Source organism: Achroia grisella, unplaced genomic scaffold (genome assembly GCF_030625045.1).
Source record: "Achroia grisella isolate CSIRO2021 unplaced genomic scaffold, CSIRO_AGI_Agris_v1 utg3654, whole genome shotgun sequence".
NCBI classification, from domain to species: Eukaryota; Metazoa; Arthropoda; class Insecta; order Lepidoptera; family Pyralidae; genus Achroia; species Achroia grisella.
In genome coordinates, this window is record NW_026712822.1 from 250652 (window position 1) to 271815 (window position 21164).

The window sequence follows — 21164 nt, forward strand, 5'->3', positions numbered from 1 at the left end:
TTTTAAAGACTATTAATTTGAAATTACAAACAAATACTTCAATTTGATTTAGCTGTATACTATTGTAGCAACTTACTTTCTACACGTGCCACCTTTAGTCCATGCAATTTCCTAGAACTCTTATCGCACGACACGTAACATTATCAACGTAGCTGCGTGACCTTCAAGCCGTTGCTACTTGCAGCGGCACGTGCACGCGTATACTTTCTACACGTGTCACCTTGAAATTTCCTAGAACTCTTATCGCACGGCACGTGTAACATTAGCAACGTAGCTGCGCGACCTTCACTCCGTTGCTACCTGCAGCGGCACGTGTACGCGAATACTTTCTACACGTGCCACCTTGATATTTCCTAGAACTCTTATCGCACGGCACGTGTAACATTAGCAACGCAGCTGCGCGACCTTCACTCCGTTGCTACCTGCAGCGGCACGTGTACGCGAATACTTTACACGTGCCACCTTGCCACTACCACGTGCCGTGCGATAAGAGTTCTAGGAAATTGCAAGGTAATTTCCTAGAACTCTTATCGCACGGCACGTGTAACATTAGCAACGCAGCAGCGTGACCTGTAGCAGCACGTGTACACGACACGTGTCACTTTGTATCTAAGGCCGGAACATCTCAATAAAAACACTTCTGTCTCTCGCATCTATCATTTCAAGCTCCCAGGTTCTCGAAGAAGTAGGTCCTACACCTAAACCCTAAACGGCGTGTACATACACCCCCGTATCCAGTTGGAACGTTGCAACCGATATCGTATGTGGTTGGCCCGCACTATGCGTGCGTGGGCGGACGAGCGCGGTCTATCGCGCGGTATCGGCGATGTTCGGCCTGCACGCGCTCGAACTCCGCCAGAAGCTTCTCGAAGTCCAACACCGGAGCTTCACGGGTCTGCTTCGCTCGGCCGGGAGTCCTGCGACAAACATGCAACACATTTTGAACAATTAATGAAACTATTTATGAAATAGAAATAGAAATAATCTTCATTCAAATAAACTTAATATAACCACTTTGGAATAGTTACATTTTTTTTTTATCTACCACTCATTCGGAACGCAGACTCATCACAAGAAGAATGAGCAAGAAACTTGTGTGTTGCTCTTTTTGATAGAGATATTGAGTGGATTACATATATAGTAGTAAATATAATTTACTTCGTTCCGATCGCAGTTGCACGTTACATACAAACAGTTACTTAGCAACAATACTTATTTTAAATGTGATGGATTATACTTTTTCTACTTCAATCAATGTGCCTAATACTTTTAAATAAATGTTGTTTTAATAGATTTATATTAACAAGGATTAGGCATGCTACAATCAACATAGAAACCGCTACGTACTCAATCTATGTTCAATCAGATAACATTTTTAGCGCTATGAATGTTAAGTTAGATATTTTCTACAAAATATTATTATCATTTATAAAGTCATCAATTTTATAATGAAACTAGCCGTTCCCGTGACTTCAACCGCGTGGAATTTAACTTTATTTTTCTAAAATAAAAGTAGCCTAAGTTACTCCTTATTACATCAGCTACCTGCCAATAAAAGTCCCGTCAAAATAGGTCCAGCCATTTCTGAGATTAATAGAAACAAACAGGCAGACAAAAATGGCAAAAAATGTTATTTTGGTGAATGTACCGTATTTATATTCATATGCAGGTAGTAAAAAACGGTTATTTAAATATTACAAACAGTCCGTACTGTGCGGCGTGCGCGTGTGGGTGTGGGTGCGGTGCGCAGTGGAGGCGCGTGCGGAGCGCGTGGAAGGCGTCGGTCTGCGGCAGCAGCATCAGCAGCCCGTACAGCGCCCCGCGCAGACTCACGCCGCCCTCCTCCAGCAGCTCCAGCCGCAGGTCTGGACACCCACGGCCACGTCGGCCCAATTCAACATATCACAATACATTCTATTTTGTTATGGTCACACTACCACAGCCGAACAGTCAAAAGTAGGCCTGCGAGCTGTGTCCGAGCTCTTAACATCGGTCCACGACATAGACCTCTAGCGAGGCACGATCATCAGCCCTTCTCGTTGGACCATTACACCTACACCTAGGACGTCCTACGTTATATCTACCCATTCACAATCTCTAATCTAGAACGCGTCTGCTCCAGCGAGCGTGGATTCTATAAGTGTATTATTCAATAACGGTCGGAATATGATCACTACTAGAGAAGATCTTAAAGCTTCCAGAAATGGCGGTCAAGTTTCCACACCGAATATTTGTGGTCTCACACATGCTAATAATAGCAATATGAAAACATAAATTAGGTCATAAAATATACATTTGCAAAATAACACCTATATGACGGTCTCGGAGGTCCAGCGGTCTAGTACACAGCTTTAATTCCGATGGTCGAGGTTCGATTCATCAAACGATGCAAATATTTGTATTCATAAGTATTATTGTCTGTATCGGTCTGGGTGTTTTCTATATATATTATGTATGTATTTACAAAAAATAAATCTCTAAATATTTATATCAAATTCAAATATCATTTATTCGTGTTCATTTTAGTCGCTTATTAAAAACATTTATTTTATATTATATTTTTTTCACTACTGTCCAGTTCAGTAGATACACAGATCCAATTGAGAAGAACTGGCAAGAAACTCAATTGTAATTCAATTGAGTTTCTTGCCAGTTTTGAACCAGTTGTCTAGTACCCATAACACAAGCTCTGTTTACCGTGTGACTAGATGGCGCTGTGTTAATTGTCCAGGGCCATTTATTTATTTATATCAGTTGTCTAGTACCCATAACACAAGCTCTGCTTACCGTGGTACTAGATGGCGCTGTGTTAATTGTCCAGGGTTATTTATTTATTTATATCAGTTGTCTAGTACCCATAACACAAGCTCTGCTTACCGTGGGACTAGATGGCGCTGTGTTAATTGTCCAGGGCTATTTATTTATTTATATCAGTTGTCTAGTACCCATAACAAAAGCTCTGCTTACCGTGGAACTAGATGGCGCTGTGTTAATTGTCCAATGCTATTTATTTATTTATATCAGTTGTCTAGTACCCATAACACAAGCTCTGCTTACCGTGGGACTAGATGGCGCTGTGTTAATTGTCCAGGGCTATTTATTTATTTATATCAGTTGTCTAGTACCCATAACACAAGCTCTGCTTACCGTGGGACTAGATGGCGCTGTGTTAATTGTCCAGGGTTTGTTACTAATATGATGGTAGATGGTACTCACATGCGAATATCGGCGACTCAATCAGTTGCACCAACTTGTCTACTTCTGTCAAGAAATCCACTGTGATCTCCAGATCACCACTATGTTTATATTAAAGAAACTTTATAACAATAATTTTCTTTATGCAATAAATTATTATTTATACTTTCATATATTATACATTTAGGGAAAAGCTATTAATTTTAAATTACAAAACAGACATTTCAATTTTATTTATCACTGGCTGTACCCGCGACTTCGTTTCCGTGGTTATAAAGTGCTTCGCTCCTATTGGTCGTAGAGTAATGTTATATAGCTTAAAGCCTTCCTCGACAAATGGACTATCCAACACAAAAATAATTTTTCAATTCGAACCAGTAGTTTCTGAGATTAGCGCGTTCAAACAAACAAACTCTTCAGCTTTATAATATTAGTATACATAATATTAATACTTGAAACAAAAACTTTGTACTCCTTTTGACGAAAATTGCGCGGATTCAGGAGTATGAAATTTCGCATAATTATAGTTCATATAGAAGAGGAGTGTAGATGCAATTTTTTTTTTAATTATGCATACGTTATCATTAAATTGTCAATAAATAAAATATCACAAACACTATTATTATACTACACGAATGATAACAAAACGTCAATGTCAATATTGTTAGTTGTCAAATCAGCGAATCGAGGTTTGTTTCTGTGCTGTTTTTATCAAAGTAATCTATATTTTATATAGTAGCTGCACCCGCGACTTCGTCCACGTGGAATTTAACTTTAATTTTCTAAAATAAAAGTTAGCCTAAGTTACTTCTTATTACATCAGCTACCTGCCAATAAAAGTCCCGTCAAAATCGGTCCAGCCATTTCAGAGAATTGCCGGAACAAACAGACAGACAGACAGACAAAAATTGTAATAAAAAATATTTCGGTGTATGTACAGTATTTATATTCATATGCATGTAGTAAAAATGATTATTTCAATATTACAAATAGACACTCTAATTATATTTATATGTATAGTAGACAAAGAACCTTAATAATGTCTTATAATTCAAATTAATTATGGTCTATTTTTGACCACTAGGTGACCACTAGTATATATCAAATTATTAAAAACAGCATATAAAAGGATACAATGTGGATATGAGCGTGTTGCAGTGCGCGTAGTTGTGAGTGAGCAGACAGAGCGCCAGCAGCGACACCGGGCTGTGGCACCAGCATGCGTACAGACCCTCGAACAGAGAGTGCGTCGCCTGCCGACACACCACACTCACAGTCACACAAACACAAACACACACACACAGAGCACCAGCAGCGACACCGGGCTGTGGCACCAGCATGCGTACAGACCCTCGAACAGAGAGTGCGTCGCCTGCCGACACACCACACTCACAGTCACACAAACACAAACACACACACACAGAGCACCAGCAGCGACACCGGGCTGTGGCACCAGCACGCGTACAGACCCTCGAACAGAGAGTGCGTCGCCTGCCGACACACCACACTCACAGTCACACAAACACAAACACACACACACAGAGCACCAGCAGCGACACCGGGCTGTGGCACCAGCATGCGTACAGACCCTCGAACAGAGAGTGCGTCGCCTGCCGACACATCACACTCACAGTCACACAAACACAAACACACACATAGAGCGTACAAACTCTCGAACAAAGTCACACACTCCCTCGCAGTCACACAGTTCAGTCCAGTTTGCAGTATTACTATACGTACGGGCTTGTCGAACTTGCGCAGCTGCAGCCGCAGGTCGTAGAGCTCGGCGGCGGTGAGCAGGATGGTGTTGAGCACGTCCACCATGGTGGCCACGAACCTCAGGTTCTTCTCCTGCAGCAGACACCGCGACAGCGCCCGGTAGATGTCCTCCGCGTTTAGCAGCACGCACAACTGTCTGAGACAACCCACACTCTAATATCACAACCATACATGTCTCAGACCTCACTGTATCAATGTATATTGTTTTAAAGTTGATACTGGGGCAAAGTGGTTCGCCTTAAGACTCCAACCTTCACTTCCTAGGAGGGCGCTAATATCCAGTATCCGTCTCGGATTAAAATAAATAAAAACATCTCATTCACCAACACAGTAAATGTATCAATTCGGTAGAACCGATGACACTTTGGAAGATCCAACCTATATAAGACGACCATACACGCCAGTCTTTGTGGAAAGATATAGATCAAGCACTACTTACATATAGCCGGATTGGCGTGTATTTCCTGAATGGAAGAGTAAGGGGTCCATTCTACCTTGTTGCGATTCACACGTCTGCTTTCCACTTTAGATTTGCTGTCCACTTTAGGTTACACAACTTGATGAAAGGTTTATAAGGTTCTTTTGCTTATATTACTCAAATTTTGAAATAGAAATAGAAATAATCTTCATTCAAATAAACTCATTACAAGCACTTCTGAATAGTCATATTTTGATTCTACCACTCATTCGGAATGCAGATTCATCACAAGAAGAATGAGCGAGAAACTTGTGTGTTGCTTTTTAATAGATTTTTTTTTATATAAATAATTACAGTATAACAAGTAAGAGGCATGCGATAGTCAACATAGAAGTCGCTACGCACTCATTATTAGTGTAATCAGATAATATTGTCAGTGCTATGGATTTAAAGTTTTTCTATAAAAACATTATTATCGTTAACGAATTCTTCAATTTTATAGTAAGCTTTTTTGCAAAGGTATTGTTTTATTTGACATTTAAATCTTTTTTCTGGCAGATTTATAACAGACTCTGGATTACTAACTTTAGCCAAACGACATTTAGGTAATATAATTTTAAAGGTAAGTTGCAACCGCCGTTCGTATCGAACCGAGAGACAGTACTTCTGATCACGAAAGCTATCACGTGATCAGAACTACGTACGTGATCGTTGATCAGTCCATTACTGTTACGATTGGCTATAGTACGACAAGTCTAGAAACTGGCCAGTGATTGGTCACTTCAATACACTTAGACTGCGTGTGTGATCGAATAATTATCATCATTACCTAGTATAAAACAAAGTCGCTGTCGCTGTCTGTCCCTATATATTCTTAAATCTTTAAAACTACGCTACGGATTTTGAAGGGGGTTTTTTTAATAGATATCCCATCAAAAACATAAATGTGAAATGATAGCCGAGTTTAATATTATGATATATGCCTTGATTGTTGACTTCTACGACAAAAGAGATGAGATCTAAATGGGTGCCAAGTTCAATGGTCTGTCCTGAAATGTATTTATAACAATATAAAATATCATTTCTTCTTATAACTTAGGATAATATACTGTAGCCTAGTTGATCAGTGATAAAAATTACGATGTAGTATAGTTGATCAGTGATAAAAAATGACGATTATTGGACATTAATATCTAAATAACCGTTTGAGATATGTTTATGAAATTTAGAACACATATTTATCTCGCAAGTCTCAATATATGAACCAAATTTGACAGGTTTGTGTGAAAGAGTTTTGGAGTTATGAGGGGGTCAAAAGTGGCTCCAAATGGTTCGTGTAAATATACACACGGTGCTGCTTGCCAGTTTACTTGAAACTCGGCTTGACACGCTACCGCGTGTCTAGATGGTAATTCAAGAGGAAGGTTTATGTATATAATACACTAGCTGTTCCCGCGACTTCGTCCGCGTGGAATTTAACTTTATTTTTTTAAAATAAAAGTAGCCTAAAGAACTAAAAATTATTTTGGTCGTCTTAATTTATTAGTTCCATTAGGTACTGATATGTTCAAACTAATATACTTACATCCTACATCATCCCTTATTTTATCCTCGTGGGGGTTGAATTTATCAAAATCCTATTTAAGCGAACGTCTTCATCATAGTAGCTCCAATCTTTAATTTCAGTTCAATCAGTTGAACATCTAAGAGGATTTATACAAACTTTCATCCCCTATTTTATCCCCTTAGGAGTGGAATTAATCAAAATCCTTTCTTAGCGGATGCCTACGTCATAACATCTACCTGCATGCCAAATTTCAGCCCGATCCGTCCAGTGGTTTGGGCTGTGCGTTAATAGATCACTATGTCAGTCACCTTTGAGTTATATATATTTAGATGTACACCCGGGCGAAGCCTGGGCAAGTGGCTAGTTAATTAATAAAAATGATGACGAAACAGTATCTTTAAAAATTGCCTTCAATTTGCAAGTCACAAATTATTTACGACAGAAAAAGGGGCGGGAGGGTGATATACGGGCAGTGGCGGGGCCAACATGGAGGAGCCTGGAGTCTTTTGGAGGAGGCCTATGTCTTGGGCTAAGCGGATGATCGTCAGCACACAGGCTAAATATATAAATAAATAAATAATAATAATAATAAGTTAGATTCTGCCCGTATTGTACGCCGGTTTCTCTCCCTGGGGCCCTGAACCCCGGCCGACTGTGCTTCTGCCGGGGGTATGTTGCCATCTCCTCTCCTTAAGAGGGGAGATGAGAATATTTAAAAAAAAATAATAATAATACATGTGACTTGGTGATATAAGCCCGTCCTTGTGATCACTATAAAATAACCGATATTTATATTGTGAAACGGTGGAAATAATAATAATAATTCTTTTATTGGAACTAAAAACATAAAAATATATAATATTTTACGATTACAGCCACATTAGTAAGTAATACTGTGTTGTGGCCGTCAACGCCCACCTCCCTAAGACCCTTAAGAGGCCTTAGCGTACCAGTAGCAAATACAATAAATTTATATAATAAAAAGCAAAGCAAAGGCATGCATGATTACGTTTACAACATAACTTTTAGGAAGACAAATAAGTTAAATTAAATACAAGATTCTTAGCCAATATTCACTAATTATAATAAATTGCCCGATAATGTTTTGAATTTAAATGAAGGGAAATTTAAGATACATGTAAAAAATACACTTTGCGCTAAAGCTTATTACAAAATAAACGACTACTTGAATGACTACAATGTGTGGACTTAATTACAATTTTAACTTTTGTTATGAGGTATATAACTTTCTCATTGACATAGATAATATAATAAAGACTAAAGAAACTTATCCTAAATTTAGTAATGACATATTGTAATTTAAATAATGTAAATTAAATATTGTAATGGGTGAAAACTGTGATTGGTACAGTTTATGCTGTAAATAATATAAATGACGTAGTGGAGTAACTTGAAACAGTCATGCTCGCTATAAAGTTCAAACTTGTGGCGGCGTGGTGCACCAGAAAGTCGATGTGCTAATCTAATATGGTTAATGTGCAATGATGGCTGGCTCATCCGTCATACTCGTGTACGGGTGCTGCTTGTGGGGACTGGTCTGTTCAGGTTGCGAACACTGATTAGATTTTTTGATTTTTTTTGATTTTTTTTATATAGCATATACTGGTGGTCACTCTATTCTCCCAAATTTGAATTTAAATGAGTATTATTGTAAATATGTACAACATTAAAAAAAAAATGCGAGCTGAGTTTCTTGTCAGTTCTTCTCATCTCGAAATCATTCTGAACTGACGGTAGATTTGACATATCATAAGAGTCTGTAATAGACCTACATGAATAAAGATATTTTGAATTTGAATTTGAATTTGAATTTGAATTTGAATTTGAATTAGGTTTCCTGTATGTAAAAATATTACAATGAAAAAACTTAAGACGAACGAACGAACGCTGAATGTAATTGAATGTTTATAAATAAATAAATAAATAATTATTTACATATGAAATTGAATGAATATTGAATGGATAACCTTCTCCAAATATAAATTAGGTGTAAATTTAATGTAAAAATATTACAATGAAAAAACTTAAGACGAACGAACGAACGCTAAATGTAATTGAATGTTTATAAATAAATAAATCATTATTTACATATGAAATTTGATGAATATTGAATAAAGAACCTTCTCCAAATATAAATTAGGTGTAAATTGACATACCTTATAATGAAAGCACCTCTATCTTCTAATAAGTTGTCGTCCGCCGCAAGTAGCCTCAGCAGGGCCTGCAGGAACTTGTAGTAGTACGGACTAGACTCCAAATCACCTGAAACGTGAGTTCATATCATGAACAAGTCTGAATAATTCACACAGCGCCATTCACTTCTAAACTACTTATTATTTATTTATTAACACTTTATTGCACCAGAAAGACAATAATAATATAATTTTTAATATATAATTTCAGGACAATTCACACAGCGCCATCTAGACCCGAGTTAAGCTAGCTAAAGCTTGTGTTATGGGTACTAGACAACTGATACATATACATAGATATTTTTGTAAATACATACATATAGAAAATACCCATACCAATGGATGTAAAGGGAGGGGACGCCCTAAGAAAAGATGGATGGATTGTGTGAAAGATGATATGAATAAAAGAAGAGTATGCTCAGATATGACGGCCGATAGAGAGCAGTGGAAGGGAGTGACATACTGCGCCGACCACAAATAATGGGACAAAGGCAAGGCAATGAATGACCCATAACAATACAAACAATCATACTCATGAATACAAATATTTGTACCGTGCGAGGAATCGAACCTGCGACGAATCGTAAAGCGGTGTGCTATACCGCTAGACCACCGAGGTCGTCATAATTATACAAAGAGCAAACAAATAATAAGTAATAAGGTACAAAAGGCGGTCTTATCGCTTAAGCAATCTCTTCCAGACAACTTTTGGGTAGAGGAGAGAAGACAGAAAGTGGTAGATAGCGCAAGAATGTACTAGAGAAATAAAAAAGGCATAGGAATCCTTACTCATCATTCATCATTGCCTTGCCTTTATCCCATTATTTGTGGTCGGCGCATTATGTCATTCTCTTCCACTGCTCTCTATCGGCCGTCATATCTGAACATACTCTTCTTTTATTCATATCATCTTTCACACAATCCATCCATCTTTTCTTAGGGCGTCCCCTCCCTTTACATCCACATTCATAGGAATCCTTACTAATATTATAAATGCGAAAGTAACTCTGTCTGTCTGTCTCGCTTTCACGCCTAAACCACTGAACCGATTTAAATGGAATTTGGTACACAGATAGTCTAGACCCTGACTAAGGACATAGGCTACTTTTAATCTGAAAAAAGAGTTGCAAGGGGTTGAAAGGGAATATGAAAGGTTCTATGGAAGTATCGTCATTTTACGGGGACGAAGTCGCAGGCGCAGCTAGTACTAAATAATAATAATTTACATATACTATTGTTTGTTACTGGATAACAATATGCTTGAAACGGTTTTCTTTTCGGACTACCCCAATTCTGTTGGCCGCAGCTGGCCTTTACAGCTTCACCGGACGATAGGGGGCAAGTGATGGCACTCCAAACCAATGAAGGACTTATGGAGCGATAACTGTGTATGTATGTGTACCCGGACAGGAGCAGATCTCCGCAAGAACAGCGAGCGCGCGTCGCACCACGTCGTCGGCGGCGTCCGTGAGGCTGCTCACCACGCTCATGAACACCACATTCGTCTCCTCCAACATCTGCGCACACATCGAATATACTACATGAATGGTCGTTAAGACAATATCCTGAACTCTAGTTAAATTATTTTTACAAAAGTCTGAATCTTTCGAGTCATTATCAACATTCCACCACTCCAGGGAGAACTATCACGTTCAGCTCTATCACCACGCTACTCTCAGATCCGTCATGTGTGTGGTGGTATCTCCATCTGCAGATACCACCACAATAACTGCAGATAACACTATGGTGTTATAATCATTTCACTATATATATTCACTATATACTGTATATATTTGTATTATAATCATTTCACATCATTACCTCTTTTCATGACCAACATCAACCACGACAACAAAACTAGGTGTAGTTACAACAAACAGTAGTGTTGTCACCTGTGTGGGCAGCTTGTTGTAGAGGTGCAGCATCCAGTCGAGCGCGGCCACCTTGGTGTGCACGGAGCTGTGGTGCAGCATCTGCGTCACCACGCCCACCACGCCCGCCAACTGCAGCTGTCCGCCGCCCCCGCACTCACCACCCTCACCACCGCCCGCCCCGACGTCCGCGCCTTCAGACCCCACCAGCTTCGTCAGCTGGAAGTTCACTGTGGCTGCCGTTTCTCTAATGCCTTGGTTATCCGTTAAGGATCATAAACTACGTAATATTGCGTAGTAAATATTGCGTTTAGGACTTAGTATATGTCGTAAATATAATGTTATCCACATATATATTTACATTATAATTACCCACGACAGTGTACAAACAAAGGTAATATATATATTTTTTTATACCATCAGGTGAGCCGCATGCTCGTTTGGGGTAAGTGATTACCGCCGCCGATGAGCACCCGCAATACCAGGGGCAATTGCAAGTACCTTATCGATCTCTTAAAAAGGAATAAGATTTTATCTTGAATGTTTCAATATCGTATCGGTTCGGAAATACCATTGCTGGAAGGTTCCACAATGTGGTTGTGCGTGGCAAATAGTTTCTAGAAAACCGGACTGTAGAGAACCGCCATTCATCCGGATGATCAGGATGGTATTTAAGTTTCTGGCGGATGGTACGGTGGTGATCCATCCAGTTAAGTCCATTTCATAACTCATGGTTTTACATTATTTTATTAATTTTTATATTTTTTTTTTGTATTGTAGTCCCAATAGTCCCAATACGAGGGAACCTAAATAGCTTAAGTAAATATAGTACATATTTACTTAAGCTATTTAGGTTCCCTCGGTTTTTTTTTGTGAATGATAGTGGAATGGTACACCCTCCTGCGCTAACGGTTTACGCTGGCGGGGCACCAGTGGAGGATGACAATATGAGCATGAGGTCAGGTCAGTTAGCCCATCGTGGTAAGTTCGCCATGAATTTATCACGATGATTTGCAGGGGGAACCGCATGGAGGTCAACCTGACATAGAGATTCCCTCGGTTCCGCTTATGAACACACAACAAAACCAGGGGATTTGTAGGTATGTTTGTAAAGGATACTCTTCCGTGGCTCGTCGGAGTATGCGAGGCAGGGAAGCACTGCTGCGAGCACGCCCGACGCGTACGGCAGCATGTCGCCGCCCGCCAGCTCCACGAACTCCTTGATCCACGTTATGGCCGTCAGCTGCAACACACCACACCGACTGGTTAGACTGAAAGGGACTCCATCTCCACTCACTCCCTCCCCTCTCGAAAACAATAGTAATAATAATAACCCACAGTGGAAGGAGTTTTTTTTGTGGATGATAATGGAATGGTGCTCCCGCCTGCGCTAACGATTTACGCTGGCGGGGCACCAGTAGGAGGATGATAAGATGAATATGAGGTCAGGTCAGTTAACCCGTCGTGACAAATTCACTAGGAATTTATAACGATGGTTTCCAGGAGGAACCGCGTGGAGGTCGACCTAACATGGTACATTGCTAGCAATGGGGTTACTAGCTCCCATTACTAACTATCCCTTTCCCCCCACAGTGGAAGGGTATTGTTAGTACTGTGGTAACAACTACCCACCGATAAATTCGAGGGGGGCCAGGGGACTGGGGCGGTCCAGACATAACCCAGGACAGTGAATTGTCCCAGGTATTATTAAACTTAATTTGTCACAATGGACTATGTGACAGTATTCAATTCTTCTATCACCAGCGTTCTTGTAACTTTATATGTCTTGTTTACTTTTGATAAAACAGAACCGTTGGATATTAATTTAAATTCATAAATAAGTAACAGCAATCCTCAGCCACTTTCGGTTATATATTCATTTGTTAAATCACATTTACTGAGCAAGGCCTATTACTCACTAAACGATTACTTGAATGACGAGCGTGCATGGCAATAGTTTTTATGTTCGGGATTTTCATTTAATGTTAGACATAGACACCTATATAAATACCTATGCATTGCAAATAAACTGGATTTAAAAAAAAAAGTAATGCAATTGAGTTTCTTGCCAGTTCTTCTCAATTGGATCTATATACCGAACTGGACGGTAGGGAAAAAAAATTATAATGTAAAAACTTGACCCTCATAAACGGTGCTACAATGTCCTACATAAATAAATGATTTTTGAATTTATATAAAAAAAAAACAAAAACACTACTAATAAAACCCGTTCGATCGATCTCCCGTCTAATTCGAAGGGAGATCGAAAGTAAGACGACCTAATCCTAGCGGTGCCCCAGGCTAAAGTCGACAGACAGGCAGGAATTGTCCTGCAGTCGTCCCATAAATTCTTCCTTGATTTAGAGTGCCATCTGCACTCGGCCTCTATCCTACAGTGAAGCTGTAAAGACCAGCTGCGGCAAACAGCATTAGAATAGTTCGAAAAAGATGCTGATAATATTAGTGTAGGTATGGTCAGTTCTTCTCAACTGAATCTGTATACTGAACTGGACGGTAGGGAAAAAATTAATACAATAACTTGACGTTCATAAGCGACTAAAATGTCCTACACGAATAAATATTTTTTAATTTGATCTAACTTGTAACAACTCCTCCTGCGACTGCGCGTGCGTGATGAGGATGTTGATCATGGCCTGGAAGTCCACTCTAGATGGGTCCTTCTTTATACTTCTTAGAAATTCACTCAGCTGCACGTCGCACCTGCAATTTAGTGATTTAGCAGTAATAAATGTTCTCTATTCACAATATGAGAAAATACTCCACTGATGGTCAATGCATTTTCGGCTAGATCTATGTTATAACACCTTCTTGAATAGAATAGAAATATCTTAACAAGGATTAGGCGTGCTACAGTCAACATGGAAACTGTTAGGCACTCAATGTTTATGCAATCAGATTTTGTCAGAGCTATGAATTTTAAGTTAGATTTTTTTTAAAAAAACATTATTACCATTTATAAACTCCTCAATTTTATAATAAGCTTTATACAAAGAAAGTCTTTTATAAGACATTTGAATCTTTTTCCTGAAAACTGCTGCTTTATTGCTGAATTAAAAATAAAATCCACTGTGTAATTTAAAAGATATAAGATACTAGCTGTCCCAGCAAACGTTGTTTTGCCATATAAATTTATAACGCTATAAAAAAATAGGGGTTGATGATAGAAGGGTGAAAATTTAGGATTGTATGTATTTTTGTATGTTGTATCATAAAAAAATAGAAACTAAACATTTTGTCTAAAAAATAAAAAAATAAATTTAAGGTTGGACTACCCCTAACATTTAGGGGGATGAAAAATAGATGTTGGCCGATTCTCAGACCTACTCAATATGCTCACAAAACTTCATGAGAATCGGTCAAGCCGTTTCGGAGGAGTATGGGAACGAAAACTGTGACACGAGAATTTTATATATAATATAAAGACAGTAGTGGAGATTTTTTTAAATACTATGTAAAGATGCAAAGTTAATCAATTGACCATCAGTTGCAAGCAGCACTCACATTCTCCTGATCTCTGAGTTGGCATCGTCCAGCATCTTAAACAGTCCATCCAGCAGTTCCGGTAGGTGGACTATGAGGTCTATATCTGGCACGGCGTCCAGCACCGACACCCACGACACTATGAACTGCCGACCGAACGCGTTCCGCGTGTAGATACGCTCCCGCAGCATCGGCACGAACGCCGCCAAATCGAATGATGATGACTCTGTCACTATATCCTGAAGTAACATTAAAGTTTAATATTAGCGTACACTACTACAGACTGCTCACATATTACGCCGCCCCCAAATACATGGGATGAGAAAGAAACCGATGATGATGATGATGATGATGGTGATGATGATGATGTTTATGATGATGATTATGATGATGATGGTGATGATGATTAGAGTACCCTGATATTAGTTATTTTTTTTTATAAAAACTGTAATCTTACTTCTATCTTGCCTTAATAACTTATTTTAACTATTACAATGTTTTTCACACTTTTCCTAAATAACATTACATAGTATAAAACAAAGTCGCTGTCGCTGTCTGTCCCTATGCTTAAATCTTTAAAACTATGCAACGGATTTTAAAGCGGTTTTTTTTATTGGGTGATTCAAGTGGAAGGTTTATATATATAATATATGTCCACCTGTGCGAAGCTGGGGCGAGTAACTAGTTAAGAATATAACTTAAAAAATAAGCATATAACAGTTGTTTTGCAAAAGTAGGTTTATGGTGGGAATAGCATTTTTATTTATTCTTCTTCTTCATCGTTCCCTCACTGCTGAGGATCGCGACTCTACAGTATCTTGTCGACCAGCTGTCGCCATCGGTTGCGCTCAGACGCCTGGTGTAATGCGACGCTGACAGTAATGTTTAACTGACGGGATACCTGGTCTGACCATCGAGTGGGACTTCGGCCTCGAGGTCTTTTACCCTCTATCTTGCCTGTTACCATTAGTCTCTCCATATTGTCTACACTCCTCCGCGCAACGTGTCCGAAGTATCGCGCAATGCGTTGCAGACAAGTAGAAGACAGATGCCGTGACTCTTCCAATTTGAGCTCTTTTAGTATAGAGACATTTGTACAGAGGGCTGTCCACGGTATCCTCAATAGTCGACGCCAGCACCACCACCACCACAATTTTTATTTATAAGGGGACAATATTAATATTGTCATCATATAATTCGTATTATGGCTATATCGTTGATCAACGTAAAATGGATGTGGTTAATTTATATATGATTATGACAGGCTCATTTTCGATTCCTCGCATGGTACTAATATTTGTATTCATGAGTATAATTGTTTGTATCAGATGTTTTCTAAGTACATAGGTTATATACATAGATTTTTTTTAAATACACATACATAATATACATTATGAATTTGTATTTAAAAAAAATCTAGTACATAACACAAGCTGATTAGCTTGGGACTAGATGTCCCTGTGTGAATTGTCCTGAGATATTTATTATTATATACTTTCATCCTTAACAAACTATAGAGTAATACTTTAAGTAAAATGCTGTACCTTAACTAATCTATCCAAAAGTTCAGCTCCTTGCTTAACCTGTGGCTCAGGGTCGGCAGCAAGCCTTGCCAGTGCATCAAATACAATTGGGAACTGAGGTAGGGCTGCTCCACGGGCGATCTTCAGAACATTGAATAGAGCTTCAGCTGCTTGATACCGCACCCTGGACTCACTCTCACTGAAGCAGGCCACTATTGGATGGGTCAGCTCTGGTAAGTAATCTACACAGCCCTGTAAATAAAATTATGTTCTAATTATTTACACATTATATTCAAGTTGCTCAAAATCTATACATATAAATAAAATTGGAGTGTCTGTTTGTAATATGGAAATAACTGTTTTTTACTACATGCATATGAATATAAATATGCATGTAGTAAAAAACAGCATAGCATAGCATATAAACATTTTTTACAATTTTTAGCTGTCTGTTTGTTCTGGCTAATCTCTGAAATGGATGGACCGATTTTGACGGGACTTTTATTGGCAGGTAGCTGATATAATAAGGAGTAACTTAGGCTACTTTTATTATAGGAAAAATCTTTTAATTAGAAAAATAAATTGGCTTTTTTATTTTATTATATTTATATTTGTAATCAAAGTCAAATCTAAGTTTTATATATATAATTTACATCTACAAATAAAAGGAAGGGTGTTAAAACCTGTTTAATTAATCAATATTTATTATGCCCAGCTAGTTATGAAGAACAATTCATTTATTATAGTAATAATTCATATATTGTTACACAATTGATCTACACATAGCAATAGTCCTCATTATTTGAGGGTAACGTACCTTTCCCAGTCCAACAGCAACCGAAGAAAGTCCCATTAAAGCACCGTTTTTTACATTAGGGTTGGTTGAAGACATCAAGTCCTGACCGAGCACCCGAATTAACCGCTTAATTTGACTCGTGTTATTCGCATCACTGAAATCTTTTACCATCCTAAAAACATTGTCAATAGTATAAATTTATTGTATCACAAAACTCAGCTGATCTGGAATAAATATAAAGGACAGTAAAACTTAATAGTACTTTTCAATTTCAACACCAGCAAATTTCCTTTTGTCATAAATTTTGTCGCAGAGCCCGCGAACGCAGGCTATGCTTAATGGCGCATAGTCCCGTTCAGACATATTTGTACATTTAATTTTCTAATATTATACGAGTACTTTTCTATATTTTAGTAAATTATTGTAATACTAAACAAAAAGTAACAAATAATGGGGAGTTAACTTGACAAGTTGACACTTCAAGACTTCAAGTTGTTGACAGTTGACACTAGAAACATTTGTATTTAATCTAGCACCAACATTCGTGTGAATAAGGCCTTGCATAAACTTATAAATTGTCTAAGCGAATTACTATGTTCTTTAAAAAATAATTTGTTTCTCTCTGGCCGTTGTATTTTTTTTAAACATTTAAAAATAGTCTCTTGTTAATCTGTGGTTTTCTTCTCAGTGATTGTGATTGTGATTCTGAATTTATTGTTGTTTTTATCATTAAATTAGAAATGTACCTGTTTCTTTAATTGCGTCTGACGATGTTTGATCAGCGGTAATGTGAATGTTGAGATACTATCCAAAGTCATTAGGTTCGAAATTGCGGTGTATTTAGACGATTATTGTGCTGGTATATAATTAAACGCTTACAATATGCCTGTGACACTAGTGGACAGGTTGCCCTTGCCGAATCTCAAGGCTTACACGACGGGAAGTGTTTTGCTGCTATCGGTAGCCGTTTATTATGCGATGAGTGTGACGAGTGATCCAAACTGGCGCGTCAATGCAACGCTGCAACGGCAGGAAGGAATGGTCGCGGAGACTAATGGCGAGAATTTGAAAACTGTGCAGTCTGCTGCTGCAGGGGTGTTGAGTGGCGGCACCAACGGCACCAGGAACTTTACTGAGCAGTTTGTGGAGGTGGTCACGTTCATGATGCAGGAGCCGCTATGTATGTGGGTGAGTACTTTTATCAGGCTCTTTTTCCAATTACTACTACGATATTGGTATCTAGATTGACTGTGATAAAAAGTAGCCTATATCATTCTAAACAGTGAATAGTAATGATAAAGGCAGGCTATATATATTGTTCTATGATACAGTGGTCACCCTACTTGTGCTAATAATATGTACTTGGTGGTAAACCAGATATTGACACAGGGGGAAGACATTCTATTGGTACCTGAACAGGATGTTCTTCATCCCCATACTTCATACTTCATCACCAGTTCCTATTATCAATTATGTATAAAATTTACTTAAACATTACAGCTTTTACAGTATACATGAAACTTGCTTTAAAACTTGAAATATTAGTAAGGTTGTAATTATATTGTTTTTTGTGTGATGTGTGTGTGTGTGTGTGAAATATGTGTGAATGTGACTATTTACTTTTAAAATTTAACTTAGGTGTTTTTTAATTGAAATAACAGAGTATTGTTTTTATTTCTGTTCTTCACAATAAACAAAATAAATAATTAAATATTTTTTTATATAATCTAAATGGAAATAGTAATAATCATTATATAAATAAACTTAATATAAGCACTTATGAATTTTATTATAAACTATAAGCTCTTTAAACAATATACATATTTTTTAATATAATGAATCTACTAAAAATTGAAGAAATATATTAAAGAAATACTGTAAAGATGATTCTAATATATTAATAATTCCTAAATAATTTCTTGAATTTACTTAAATACAACAATTTTCATTTTATCATATCAACAATTAGAGTGTGCCAAAGACTCATATTTAAATGATTGAATATGAGTCTTTGGCACACAAAAATTATATTAATAAAACACAAACACAAAAATAAAACATTATTAATTATATTAATAATGTTTTATTATTATCTGTACATTGAAAGTAATTAAAAAACTTATTGAAGGCTTTACAATACAGACACTTTAGGCCACATAATGGAAATTGAAATAAAGACTGCTTGAAGTTTTGGAGACTGATTATATTTTTATGTACTTTTAAATTCGATGCTGTCATTATTTATACATATAATTAGTAAAGATCACAGGATCTTACCACATTTTATATTTGTTTGTTGAGTTCCCGATATTTCAGCAGTGTTTCAACCACCACCATATAAAATATGGTAAGATCCCATGATTTTTACTAATTATACCTATAATTATATTTTTATTCATTTATTTGTTTGTGAGGCTTAATTTGGATGTGGTTTTCATTAATGTAATATTCCCACAATTAGCTAAGCATACATTTTAAATAATAGCCGTGTTTAAAATATACTGTGTTCTGTATTAATCAATTTACAAACTAAAAAAATATGATCTATTGTTATTCCATATATTTATCTATATATTTAACTTATCTAGCTTATCCTATATATTTAACACTTACAATGCTATGTATAGGTGTAATTTAAATTATTAATTCATTTATAATTAACAAACAATGATTGCAATAATTATAGTTACTAGTTTTAGTGAAACACAGCTGCATAGCAATTAATATTAAATAGAGAGATCAAAATATCGTCAGCTTAATAAGTGTGAATGATGGTATTCTATTGGATTTACATGATATTAACAAGATAACATTACAAATAAAACAATACTTACAGTTGATAATCACTTTTCTTATATTTTCAACAAAGTTTTACAAAATCTTTTCCACATGTCTGTTTGTAATGTTTGCTGCTATCTTAATAATCTGATCGCCTTTGTAGAATAGAAAACTGGAAGGTAGTTCCCAGTTTTAAATAGTCAATACACTTACTTTTATTTTAACAATGCAATTAGATAAAATGGTTATTAAATATGATAAAGAAGCGTACTGCCCTCAGGCAATTAGAATAGAACAAATATAGTAATCATGAATAACTGTTGATGACAATATTTTTTTTTGGTAGTTAGGTATCTGCAATCAGTACTGGTACTATAAGCAGGTGAGTTGTTGGTAGTGGGCGTGGGAGGATCTCTATCCTTTGACAAGGTCCCCATGTTTCAGCTAGCTAGAAATCTTTCATCCAGCTCAAGGATATTTGATCTTTTTAATCTTTTTGCTGGGTTGTTAACTAGAAGTTTCTGAGCTAATTCGTTTGGGTGAATAGCAAGGCCTTATATTTGATACTTGATTTCCCAATTTCTTCCCTGACTGTGGCGATGGTGGCAAAGTGGTGAACCTCAGAGTTGGTGATGAACCATAGAGCTTTTAAGATGCACTTTAGGATGCAGTTTTGACATCTTTGGAGAATTTCGATATTCGAGTGACAGGCGCTGATGACAATATGTTGCACAATATTTTCTATCTAATACAGAACTTAAAGCTGATTAATGTTAATTAGACAACAAAACACCAGATGTGTATATTCAGTAGCAAATAAAGGTGACTATCATTATACTAATTACAGAAGAACATATACACATCTTTAAAATCCCATTACAAAAGACATTAGTGGTAATCTGTTCTTAGAAACGTGAGACAAAAATAATATTGGTCATATTAAAGTTAATACACCTATACTGCTAATAACCAAGTATAATTCTGCTATAAAAATTTATGTGGTTGTTTGTTTTGTTATTTAATATTATACTAGCTGTGCCCGCAGTTTCACCTTTTCTTATTGGTAGTTGGGTATCTGCAATTAGTACTGGTACTATAAGGAGTTGTTGGTAGTAGGAGTGGGAGGATCTCTATCCTTTGACAAGGTCCCCATGTTTCAGCTAGCTAGAAATCTTTCATCCAGCTCAAGAATATTTGATCTTTTTAATCTTTTTGCTGGGTTGTTGGCTAAAAGCTTCTGTGCTAGTTCGTTTGGGTGAATAGAGTTTCACCTGTGTGAAATTTATAGCCTATATATTCTGATGTATAAGCTATATTACTGTAAAGTTTCATTGTGAGTATCGATGGATGTTTGTTAAAGAGTAACAAACATCCATCCATACTCATAAACTTTCGCGTTTATAATATTAATAAGATTATAGAATAGAATAGAATAGAAAATCATTTATTCAAATAAACTTAATTTAAGCACTTTTGAATAGTCATAACAATTTGTTTTTTATCTACCACTCGTTCGGAAAGCT

At 37.1% G+C, this 21164-nt stretch overlaps 2 protein-coding genes across 3 annotated transcripts in view; one reads left to right on the forward strand and one right to left on the reverse strand.

The window, feature by feature from the left end:
* Positions 1 to 519: 519 nt before the first annotated feature.
* Positions 520 to 17311, reverse strand: LOC131844014 (protein VAC14 homolog). Of its 2 annotated transcripts, XM_059192799.1 has the most exons (14): positions 17126 to 17311; positions 16885 to 17035; positions 16089 to 16319; positions 14566 to 14783; positions 13644 to 13764; positions 12163 to 12286; positions 11065 to 11297; positions 10575 to 10689; positions 9137 to 9242; positions 4936 to 5110; positions 4330 to 4448; positions 3217 to 3296; positions 1724 to 1865; positions 520 to 917 (listed from the first exon to the last, which is right to left on the reverse strand). In XM_059192799.1, the coding sequence occupies exons 1-14, from the start codon at positions 17224 to 17226 to the stop codon at positions 779 to 781; spliced, it is 2055 nt and encodes a 684-aa protein (XP_059048782.1). In that variant the 5' UTR covers positions 17227 to 17311; the 3' UTR covers positions 520 to 778. The 2 variants fall into 2 exon arrangements, with proteins under 2 accessions (XP_059048782.1, XP_059048781.1); XM_059192798.1 differs by lacking the exons at positions 520 to 917; positions 1724 to 1865; positions 3217 to 3296; positions 4330 to 4448 and adding an exon at positions 4612 to 4805.
* Positions 17312 to 17552: 241 nt separating this feature from the next.
* Positions 17553 to 21164, forward strand: part of LOC131844037 (E3 ubiquitin-protein ligase AMFR-like) — a 40405-nt gene continuing 36793 nt past the window's right edge. The window contains exon 1 of the mRNA XM_059192821.1: positions 17553 to 18051. Within this exon, the coding sequence (XP_059048804.1) occupies positions 17746 to 18051 (306 nt within the window). The 5' untranslated portion in view covers positions 17553 to 17745. The remainder of the gene's footprint in view (positions 18052 to 21164) is intronic.